The 12,028-nt window shown below is 38.3% G+C and overlaps 1 protein-coding gene across 4 annotated transcripts in view; it reads left to right on the forward strand.

Moving 5' to 3' along the window:
• Positions 1–12,028, forward strand: part of DIAPH3 (diaphanous related formin 3) — a 563,626-nt gene that overhangs the window by 124,968 nt on the left and 426,630 nt on the right. For all 4 annotated transcript variants that reach the window (XM_068984294.1, XM_068984295.1, XM_068984296.1 and 1 more), the window contains one exon: positions 6,379–6,509. In XM_068984294.1, the coding sequence (XP_068840395.1) occupies positions 6,379–6,509 (131 nt within the window). The remainder of the gene's footprint in view (positions 1–6,378; positions 6,510–12,028) is intronic.

Consider the following 12,028-nt stretch of genomic DNA (forward strand, 5'->3'; position numbering starts at 1 on the left):
AATTCTCTTTTGCCAGGAAGTTTATTCTCTCTTGCCCAGCGTCTGTTGGAAAAGCCTGTTACTGCTGCGCCTCAGACGCTGTCTGTGAGCCCTCGTTCTCTACCCATGTGCACTGGCGATGGTGAACAGCTCTGCTTTCTTGCCTTCAGTCACAGCGGCCCCAGAGGAAACACTGACAGGTTGCTCTTGGTCCTTCCTATAAACGGAACCATACACTATGCTCTGTTTTTTGTTTGTTTGACTTCTTTAACTCAGCATAGCTTTTGGATTCATCTATCTTGTTGCATTATGTAGTGAACTTTTATTTTTTTTTACTGTTTTATAGTGTTCCAGTGTATGGGCTTCCCAGGTGGCTCTGTGGGTAGAAAATCTGCCTCAGTGCAGGAGACGCAGGAGATGGGGGTTCAGTCCCGGAGTCAAGAAGATTCCCTGGAGGAGGGCATAGCAACCCACTCCAGTATTCTTGCCTGGAGAACCCATGCACAGAGGACCCAGGTGGGATACAGTCCATGGGGCCGCAGAGTCCGGCACGACTGGGCATGCATGCGCACACTCCACTGTGTGGCTGTACAACACCTTGCTGATGAATATTTGCATTGTTCCCAGTCTTTGGCTTTTATGAATAAAGCTGTTCTGAATGTCATAGCAAATTTTCTCCTGCTTAACACCTCAACGTCCACTTGCTGAGTCAGTATGTATTTAACTTTAAAAGAAAGCCCTGTTTTGTAAAGTGCTGGTGCCATTTCATGTCCCCACTAGTTGTGTGGAAGGATTCCAGGTGCTTCACACCCTCACCGTTCTAGGATGGCTGTAGGATTATTTTGTTTCTGGTTTTATTTTGCAATTCCCTGATTACAAATGATCCTGAATACCATTTCCTGTGCTTATTGTCTATTCATATATCTTCTCTTGTGAAGTCTTTTATTCATGTCTTTAATTGGACTGTTTTTCTTATTACTATTGAGTTGTAGGAATTTATTAAATGGTCTGAATAGAAATCTTTTATGAGATATATTTATATTAGGAGATGAAGTCTCCTGTGGACCCTAGATATTCCTGTATATTCTTTCTGGTTATGCCAGCAATGCAAGGCTTGAGGATTGTTTATCCAGATCATTTTTCAGGATTGTGTTTACAGTGAATCAACCTTAGAGATCATCTTAGAGAGGACTTCCCCTGTGGTTCATCTGGTAAAGAATCCACCTGCATTGTGGGAGACCTGGGTGTGATCTCTGGGTTGGGAAGATCCCCTGGGGAAGGGAAAGTCTACCCACTTCAGTATTCTGGCCTGGAGAATTCCATGAACTGTATAATCCATGGGGTCTCAAAGAGTCGGCCTGAGCAACTTTCACTTTCACAACCTTAGAGATGAAGTTTTATCTCTGTGGATAATTAATGGGCTTATTACTGTTCACTATAAAAGTGGTGATTACCCTAAGCTCAGGGTTCTTCTCTTGTGATATCCCTTGCATGTGTAGACATCCATCATCAGGAATCTCTACATCATCCGTTTGGGACTTTTGTTTGGGTTGGGGAACCAACATGTGTAATAGAGTCCTTTTGTCTCTAACTCAGGAGTCTTATGGAGAAGGCAATGGCACCCCACTCCAGTACTCTTGCCTGGAAAATCCCATGGATGGAGGGGCCTGGTAGGCTGCAGTCCATGGGGTCGCTAAGACTTGTACACGACTGACCAACTTCACTTTCACCTTTGACTTTCATGCACTGGAGAAGGAAGTGGCAACCCACTCCAGTGTTCTTGCCTGGAGAATCCCAGGGACGGCAGAGGCTGGTGGGCTGCTGTCTGTGGGGCCACACAGAGTTGGACACGACTAAAGTGACTTAGCAGCAGCAACAATAGGTCTTAAGTTTTCTCTCAGTACTCATGAAGCAGTAACAGGCTAATTTAGCTTGTATATAGAGTAGCATATTAGACTCTGCATAGTTCTTGACACGTATTGCAGTGTTTTCTCAATCTGTGGCTTATCTTTAATTTTAATGAAACTGTGTTAACAAAAGAGTCTTTTGAGAAGTGGAAGATTTACATTTTGATGAAATCCAGTTTTATAGTTAGTGCCTTTTGTATGCTAAGGAATCTTTGCTTTCCCCAAGACAGTGAAGGTTTTCACTATGTTTTCTTCTAGACATTTTATAATTTTAGCTTTTTAAGGCTCACATTCTTTCATATGGATGTTCGGTTATTCTAGCACCAATTATTGAAAAGATTGTTAATACCCGATTGAATTACATTGAGATCTTTGTTGAGAATCATTCATTACATAGATTCAAGTATATTTCTATACTTCGTTCTGTTCCATTAATGTTCTGTTAATTCTGCTTTGATTACTGTAGCATTTCAGTAAATCTTGAAATCAGATGAAATAAATCCCCAACTTTATTTTTTTGGAAATTATTCTGTTGTAGGTTCCCTGCATTTCCATATTAATTTTAGAAATTGCTTCTCAATTTCTTCAAAAAAGCTTGCTGGGATGTTGATGCTTATTATATTGACTTTGTAGATTATTTTTCAAAAGGTGTTTTTCTTAATGGATTTCTGGAGATTGAGTCATCTGATCCATGAACATGGTATAACATTTTCATTTATTTAGGTCATCTTGTCTCCACAGTGTTATAGTTTTTAATGTACAGATAGTTCCCTTCTTCTGTTAAAATTTTTCTTAATGATTTTGTATTTTTTGATGCTATTAGAAATTGTTTATTTAAAAGTTTGTTTTCCAATTGCTGATAGTATTTAGAAATAAGAATTATTTTTCTGTGTTGAATTTTGTTCTGTGACCATGGTAAATTCCTGTAGATAATCATCTTGTTTGCTTATAGACAGATTTACTACTTCTTTCTAATCTGTGTGTGTGCTGTTGTTATTATTGACCTTGCTATATTCCTGAATAGAATGATGAGAGCCAACATTCCTTATCATATTCCCAATTTTAGGGGCAGCCAGCATGTTGATTTGGCTAACAGGAAATTATAGTAGCTGGAAGACTTTATGAATGGAGACATTCTGTTCATTGAGTGCCCTATTCTGTGTCTCTAAAGCAAATTAAAGCATTGTTACGGTTTTTGGATTCCTGCACACATCTCTCTAGGAACTTTGTTGTGAGGATCCCATAGAATGTGAGTTCAGCTAGCTCTCATTTCATAGATTGGCATCATTTGGTTCAATTTAATTTACTTATAACTGTAGCCAGAGGGAGGGAGAGTAGAAATTCTAATGTTTTTATAAGTCTTTATATTTTATAGCAGAAGTCCAACATAATATTGAAAGGTTACACATTTAAATATATCAGAATAAGCACATAATTTACATATATTAAGTAGCTCTCAGAAGAAACTGTTCAGGGACTTTAAAGTGGCTGTCTTTGTGAGATAGGGGTAAGAGGTGGGCAGGTGGCTTTTTACTTATTTTTAAAATAACTTTATATCACTTTTAATCCAAAGTACTTATTGCTTGTTATTTTTATATTTTAGAAGTATTTTCTTCAAATACTGGGGTTTACCCAAATATTGTTGAAGGAAACAATTCATCTATTCAGTCTTGGTTTATTTTGATTCTACCAAAGTTGTAATTCTTTTCAATAATAAATTCAGAAATGACTACAAACCTCTATTGATATATATTTGGATAAAATTATTGGCCTGGCAGCCTATATCAGAAACTTGAAAAAATTTATGATACAATCAAACTAAATGCTCATTAATAATGGTGTAAATTAGGTAAGTGGTAGTATGTTAATCATGGAAGAAGGCATGGCAATCCACTCCAGTATTCTTGCCTGGAGAATTCCCATGGACAGAGGAGCCTGGCAGATGACAGTCCATGGGGTCACAGAGTCGGATGCAACTGAGCAACTAAGCATAGCACACAGCACAGTGTGTTAATAATAGTCTGTATTCAGAAAGAAAATAATATGTTCCTTAAATATTAGTAACTGATAAAATATCATATATTTTTATAAGTAAAATATGTATGTTTAAGTATGAAAGTTTATATATTATATATAATGTAGGAGAAAAAATACTTAAGACATAGAAATATCAAACTAATAGTTGTTTTTAGACACTTTTTCTTAGTTTTTCTGTTTCCAAATTTTCTGTGTTGAACAAGAAGCAGATTTGTAATTTAAAGCAAAGAGATGGATAAATGATATACTGGTACAAGTTGAATATATTTTCTTTTTAATGAGAGATAGCATAGTCACTAATTCAAAAATCTGACATTTTCGGTTTTCTCACCATTTCATTTTTCCTTTCCTTTTTATTTTATCATTTTGTTCTTTGAGATTTTGCCCTGAAATTTTCTTTAGTAAATTAGGACTTGCTGCTATGAAAATCAACCCACTCCAGTGTTCTTGCCTGGAGAATCCCAGGGACGGGGGAGCCTGGTGGGCTGCCGTCTATGGGGTTGCACAGAGTCGGACACGACTGACGCGACTTAGCAGCAGCAGCAGCAGCAAGCTCCAGACAATGGCATCCGACTCCAGTACTCTTGCCTGGAAACTCCCATGGACGGAGGAGCCTGGTAGGCTGCAGTCCATGGGGTCGCTAAGAGTTGGACTCGACTGAGCGACTTCACTTTCACTCTTCACTTTCATGCATTGGAGAAGGAAATGGCAACCCACTCCAGTGTTCTTGCCTGGAGAATCCCAGGGATGGTGGAGCCCAATGGGCTGCCGACTGTGGGGTCGCACAGAGTCGGACAAGACTGAAGCGACCTAGCAGCAGCAGACTATGAAAATCACCTGTTTCCCAGGGCTAATTTGTTTTGCTTTATGGGAATGTTTCCTTGTGTAACAGTGTAGCAAAAAAATGAAAAAGAAATGGGAAAAACACATCTAATTTCCCACCATCCCAACGAATCTACTTTTGGACATGTATAGATCCTTTCCTTCCCCTTGGATTTATGATCTGTAATTTAAATAGAATTCTGAAGTTTGTTGTTAGTTGGACATCCTCATCTTTAGACGTCCATATGTTTGATGGACATTCTCATGTGGTCCATCTGGACCATACACGTACGTGTTCAACAGGTCTTTCTACTTCTGATGCTTCTAATCTCAGAGTGGAAGTCCAAGTTCTTTGGTGGCCTGTAAGGCCTACAGTCCTCTCCATCACAGCTCTCTTTCCAGACTTCTACAAGGTTCAAGCTCGCACATCTTTCAGACTTTGATTCTAATGTTCAAGTTTGAGTCCTTCAGAGTCTTCTCTGGGAGACTTCGTTGACCATCCTGTTTGAAATTCACCCCACTTCCTATGCTGCTTATTCCTCCTATTGCTTTTTTTTTTTCTCTATAGCACTTAACACTATCTACTGTTGGATGTATTTTAATTACTTTTCAGTTATTGTCTGTCTTTCTTTACCCTTCCCTGTGGAGAGTAAAGTTCTGTGCAGGTAGTGATTTTTGTCTCTTGTTCACTGGTGTTTTTTCAGCACTTAGGACATTGACTGGCACTTACTAGGGAATTAACGTGTGTTGAATAATGAGTGAACACCAGCTCGTCTCATCTGTGTTTCATACTGCTGCTAGTGTGATAAGCTGTTTGTGGAGTGGTACTCTACTGCTCTAGGACCTGGCCTCTCATTTTCAACTGTATGTGCTTTCGTATATTTTTTGGGGGTATGCTCATGTGTTATATTTTTGTCTGAAAGGTATTCTTGACTAAGTTTTTGCCTCCTTAACTCTTCTTTACCTTTCCCTTGGCTTCTTCCCTTTTCTTTCTGCCAAGTTGGCTCTTCTTCCTTTGAGCCTTTGGTGTCGTGTTAGAGAAATTAGGAGCTTCCCTTGTGGCTCAGATGCTTGCAATGCAGAAGATCCAGGTTTGATTCCTGGGTCAGGAAGATTCCCCTGGGAAGGGAATGGCTACTCACTCCAGTGTTCTTGCTGGAGAGTTCCATGGACGGAGGAGACTGGTGGGAGGAGTCCATGGTGTTGCACAGAGTTAGAAATGAATTAGTGCTGGAGGAATTAGACTGCACTGAAAAGTACTGTTTTTTTTTTTTTTTTTGCTTGGGATTCTCCTTCCAGACTTAGGTATTGATAATCTCTGTGTCTGTAATGCCTCGAACTGGGTGCTTAATGATTTACAGCTTTTTCTGTATTGCTTAGAATATTTATTTTAATGGAATTATTCTTATATTGAGGTTTGGTTTTATTTTGCATGTTCCTAAAACATAATCCATGGATACCATAGATTATGAATTTATAGATTTATGGGCAGAAGTAAGGAAATCATTCTCTCAAAATAATAATACTGTGAGTAACTGTGTATTGCTGTTAATGTGAAAGGTGCAGTTAATGCAGTTGTAACTATTTTAATAATCACACAGCATGAATTCAGTTTTTTTAACTTACTTTTCAGGGAAGTCTTAAGAGTAATCGACAGATCTCACCTCAGGAATTTATCTATGAACTGAAGATGGGGTCTGCAGATGAGAGACTCTTCACGTACCTGGAGTCCCTCCGCGTGTCTTTGACAAGTAATCCTGTGAGGTAATTCGTCTATCTGAACATGAGGGCATGTACTGAATTAAACAGATGCCATGATTTGTCACTTTTATACTTCATGGTGCCTGTGAATAAATAGCTGGTCTGCCTCAACAACTTCTCAGGGTAACAATTGAATACATAATATTTATATTCATGTGGAAATATAGTCTCAATATACTTTTTGTGTTTATTACTGAGAAATATATAGCTTGTGGACTTTTAAAAAATTATGCCTTTTTTCCCTTAGAATTTTAAAAAAACTTAAGCTATTTTTCAAAAGAGAATTAATCATGATCAGAAACTATTGATTTAACGTGGTTGAGTTTCACACTGAATTTTGGCATTGTATATATACTGGCTCATTTCTGTTTGACATAGCAAGAAATGCCAATAATTTTTTTTTCTTTTATTGAAAGGGGTATCTTTATAGAAGCCCATAGGTTAGTGTTGTCAGGTTTAGCAAATAGAAATATAGGATGCCTAGCAAAATCTGGATTTTAGACATACTTACAGTAAGAAATTATTTGTTATTTTTTTCAGAAATCCAGATTTCACTAGGTGCCCTGTATCTAGCCATACTACAGTAGGTGCCTTGATAAACCAATTTTTAGACTTTTTAGCCCAGCATAGTCTTGAAAAATTTTAAATAGGGGTTGTTATAAAATGAGCAGTCATAGAATTTCCAAGCTGTAAGAGTCTAAGGTAGGTTAGTTTTGATTTCTTACTTGTATAATAAATGAATGCTTATTTCTATGTAAATATATATATAAAATATATTCTAGCTTTCTCTCTATATGCATATATATGCGTACATGTATGTGTGTATAAAATGTAGATAAAGTGTCAGAGGGCCAGAATGACAAACTATGGTTGGAGGTTAATGATATGTAAAAGAATTCTTTTGATATTCTGATATTCTGGATATTTCTTAATTTTGGCTACAGTAAGATAAAAATCCTTGACAGTATAATTTTTAAAATAAAAAGACCCTACCTGCTGAGAGACATGAGAGTGAGGTTTAACTAAGGAGTATGAAGAGTGAGCAAAGAATCTCTGTTCTTTCAACTTTATCTTTATTTTTCCATATTTTACCATTTTAGTCTGTTCTCTAGGGTGTAAGGAGAAGGAAATGGCAACCCACTCCAGTACTCTTGCCTGGAGAATCCTGTGGACAGAGAAGCCTGGTGGGCTACTGTCCATGGGGTCGCACAGGGTTGGACATGATTGAAGCGACTTAGCATTCATGCATACATTGGAGAAGGAAATGGCAACCCTCTCCAGTGTTCTTGCCTGGAGAATCCCAGGGACGGGGGAGCCTGAGGGTCTGCCCTCTATGGGGTCAGAGAGGGTCGGACACGACTGAAGCAACTTAGCAACAGCAGCAGCTAGGGTGTAAATTAGTGGTGGGCATGAGACCAGGGACTTCATATGTCTTAATATTTATTTGACAAGTGTAGTCATATATGAAGAGTTCTGGTTTCCAGTTTAATCTGTACTGTTAAATGTTTCCATTTAAAAAATGTTGATGAGCACGTGCTGTTTTCCAAGTACCATCTTAGATGTGTGGCTTGAATAAACAGCAGAGTAGGTCCAGGCCCTGTTCTTGTGGAGTTTAAATGTAGGAAGAGGGTATGTTGGGGTCAACTGAGGAGCTGTACTCATTTTCAGTTTATCTGGCAGCCTCCTGACACTGGAGATAATCATGGAATTTCAATGTAATTAGAAGTAGACTCTGCCATTACCTCATCTTCTTATTTTGAGTATTTGAACATGTTAGTGAAAAAAGCTGTGAGAGGACTGTCTGTGTGAATTCAAGCATATTACAGTGGATTTAGTACTTCCTGTGATTCTTGAATCTTGTTTCAAAAATAAAAGTTTGTGGAATTATTTCCTCAAGAGTGGCCAGTTCTAGAATATATTATCAGGAAGTCACAAGTATTTGTTTCCTATGAAATAGTATTTTTGACTGGAAAGAATAGAAAACCATATTATTAGGGAAATGTTTCTGAAATCATGGTGCCTCATGTGGAAGGAATCTGAGCTCCTCAGGAACATTTCTGTGCCCAGTGCTCCAATGACAGGAGAAACTGAGCTGCACATGTGACTGTGAATCTATTTCTCTGATCACATCTTTGGACTTTGCAGTTAGTTATGATGCCGGTAGCCAATAAAGTCAATTTTTCATATTTTCTTTTTAATATATTATGTGATTAAATTTCAAGAGAGGAGGAATTCTAACTTTTTGTAAGCTTTTGAGATTATTATTAGATCTGTAGTATTACTGAGAAAATCAGAGTTAAATTTTTTAATGTTTGGGAATACAGTTGAAAAGTAAAGTAAGCAAGTGAACTGATTAATGATGGTTTTGGAGTAAGATTTACTTAAATCAAAAATCAAGGAAAAATTAGGGGCAAACCCCCCGCCCCACTCTGGCACCCCATCCCTGATATGCAGTATTTTAGAGCCATTCATCAACCTCTGAAACTCTGCCTCCTGATTATGAAACATGGTTATCCTTTGACTATCTGGATAGGGAATTATGTGTAAACTAGTATTTTAAATACCAAATTATTTGCTTTGTTTTATGAAGAGTTGATTTGAAGATCACATAGTTCTTCTGTTTGAAGTTTTATTGATTATTCAATATTCTTAAGGACAATTTTGAGCTTAAAGACATAGTTCCTTTGTAACGTTTTAGTGGATGTCCACTAAAAGATGAGTCAACAACTACACTTTCAAATATATGGACGTGAAAATGTAAAAAGTAGATACTACTATTATTATGAGTGATAGGCGTTTCAGTCTGTACTCATCTTTGCAAGTAGCAAATTAAAGAATGCCTCTTCCTTTGTGCAGTTTGTTCTGGCTGTCAGGAGAAAGATTTCTGTCTCAGGAACAGTAGTCGTCTTTGATCTTTTTGTTTTGTGATTTTTAGGCATTAGTTTCTTTTATTCACAGTTAACATGTACATTTTGAAGTTTACTGTTACTATTCTACAAGATACCATTTGGTTAGAAGATTTGTAACAAGATTTTGGAACTAGATTTGATTAAGTTAATAACTGAAACTTTGAGAAAATCACTTTAGGAAATTTTTTCATAAGATATAAGTTGGTAGCTCAGCTGGTAAAGAATCTGCCAGCAATGCGGGAGACCTGGGTTTGATCCCTGGGTTGGGAAGATCCCCTGGAGGAGGGCATGGCAACCCACTCCATTGTTGTTCTTGCCTGCAGAATCCCATGGACAGAGGAGCCTGGCAGGCTGCAGTCCATGGGGTTGCAAAGAGTCAGATGACTAAATGAGTAAGTGTGTTTACTGGAAAGCAGGTAAGCAGTCTGTGTGTCATTATTCCATTTAATCAGTGTGTTTGGAATGTCGGTTTTCTGCATTTCTGGGCTTGAAAACACAAAACTGGTAGGAGAACTTTTGGAATTGCTGAATGTTTTGTGCCGTGCGCTGCATGTGTGAGAACAGAGATGGAAGAGCTTGTGGCAAGTGATGAGATTACTGTATTCCTTCTTGTCAGCCTGATCTGAAGAAAAGAAGTCAGGACCCAAATTTGAAGTTACTGATAGCTTGACTTATTATAAAAATTATTTGTATAAAATGTTTGACATTAGAAAGGCTACAGTGACACAAATACCCACGTTTACTGATGAGGCTACTGATGAGGCTAATTTACAGAATGTTGCCTATGACTTTGAAGCTTCGATGCCCCCCTCCTCAATTCAGATCTCTTGAATTTTGGATTTATCATTTCTTTCTTTGCATTATAGATAAACATATATGTATCTGTGATATTCTTCTTGGTTTTTATATCTTTTGAGTATTACTTAAATGGCATCATCTTCTGTGTTCTCTTTGAAGACTTTCATTTTCCTCTCAGTTTTTATGTATTTATAGATGTTGTGTACAGCTACTCACATTTCATAACAAGCATTTTTCTTACCATTTTCTTATATTTTAAATGCTATCAGTTCAGTTCAGTTGCTCTGTCGTGTCTGACTCTTTGTGATCCCATGGACCGCAGCACAACAGGCCTCCCTGTCCATTGACAACTCCCAGAGTCTACCCTAACCCACGTCCATTGAGTCAGTGATGCCATCCAATCGTCTCATCCTCGGTTGTCCCCTTCTCCTCCCACCTTCAATCTTTTCCACCATCAGGGCCTTTTCCAATGATTCAATTCTTCGCATCAGGTGGCCAAAGTATTGGAGTTTCAGTCCTTCCTATGAACACCCAGGACTGATCTCCTTTAGGATGAACTGGTTGGATCTCCTTGTAGTCCATGGGACTCCCAAGAGTCTTCCCAACACCACAGTTCAAAAGCATCAGTTCTTTGGCACTCAGCTTTCTTTATAGTCCAACTCTCACATCCCTACATGACTACTGGAAAAACCATAGCTTTGATTAGATGGACCTTTGTTGGCAAAGTAATATCTCTAGTTTTTAATATGCTGTCTAGGCTGGTCATAACTTTTCTTCCAAGGAGCAAGCATCTTTTATTTCATGGCTGCAGTCAGCATCTGCATTGATTTTGGAGCCTCCCCAAATAAAGTCTGTCACGGTTTCCAGTATTTCCCTATTTATTTGCCATGAAGTGACTGGACCAGATGCCATGACCTTCATTTTCTGAATGTTGAGCTTTAAGGCAACTTTTTCGCTCTCCTCTTTCACTTTCACCAAGAGGCTCTCTAGTTCTTCTTCACTTTCTGCCATAAGGGTGGTGTCATCTGCATATCTGAGGTTATTGATGCTTTTCTCCTGGCAATCTTGATTCCAGCTTGTGCTTCATCCAGCCCAGTTTTTCTCATGATTTACTCTGCATATAAATTAAATAAGCAGGATGACAATGTGCAGCCTTGACAATACTTTCCGGGTTTGGAACCAGTCTGTTTTTCCATGTCCAGTTCTAACTGTTGGTTCTTTACCTGCATGCAGATTTCTGAGGAGGCAGATCAGGTGGTCTGGTATTCCCATCTCTTGAAGAATTTTCCACAGTTTGTTGTGATCCACACAATCAAAGGCATTGGTGTAGTCAATAAAGCAGAAGTAGATGTTTTTCTGGAACTCTCTTGGTTTTTTGATGATCCAGTGGATGTTGGCAATTTCATCTTTGATTTGTCTGCCTTTTCTAAATCCAACTTGAACATCTGGAAGTTCATGGTTCACGTATTGTTGAAGCCTGGCTTGGAGAATTTTGAACATTACTTTACAAGTGTGAGATGAGTGCAATTGTGCAGTAGTTTGAACATTCTTTGGCATTGCCTTTCTTTGAGATTGGAATGAATACTGACATTTCCCAGTCCTGTGGCCATTGCTGAATTTTCCTAATTTGCTGGCATATTGAGTGCAGCACTTCGCAGCATCATCTTTTAGGATTTGAAATAGCTCAACTGGAATTTCATATCCACTAGCTTTGTTTGTAGTGATGCTTCCTAAGGCCCCCATGACTTCTCATTCCAGGATTTCCGGCTCTAGGTGAGTGTTCACAACATCATAATTATCTGGGTTTTAAAGATC

Source organism: Capricornis sumatraensis, chromosome 12, assembly GCF_032405125.1.
Source record: "Capricornis sumatraensis isolate serow.1 chromosome 12, serow.2, whole genome shotgun sequence".
In the NCBI taxonomy this organism is placed as follows: Eukaryota; Metazoa; Chordata; class Mammalia; order Artiodactyla; family Bovidae; genus Capricornis; species Capricornis sumatraensis.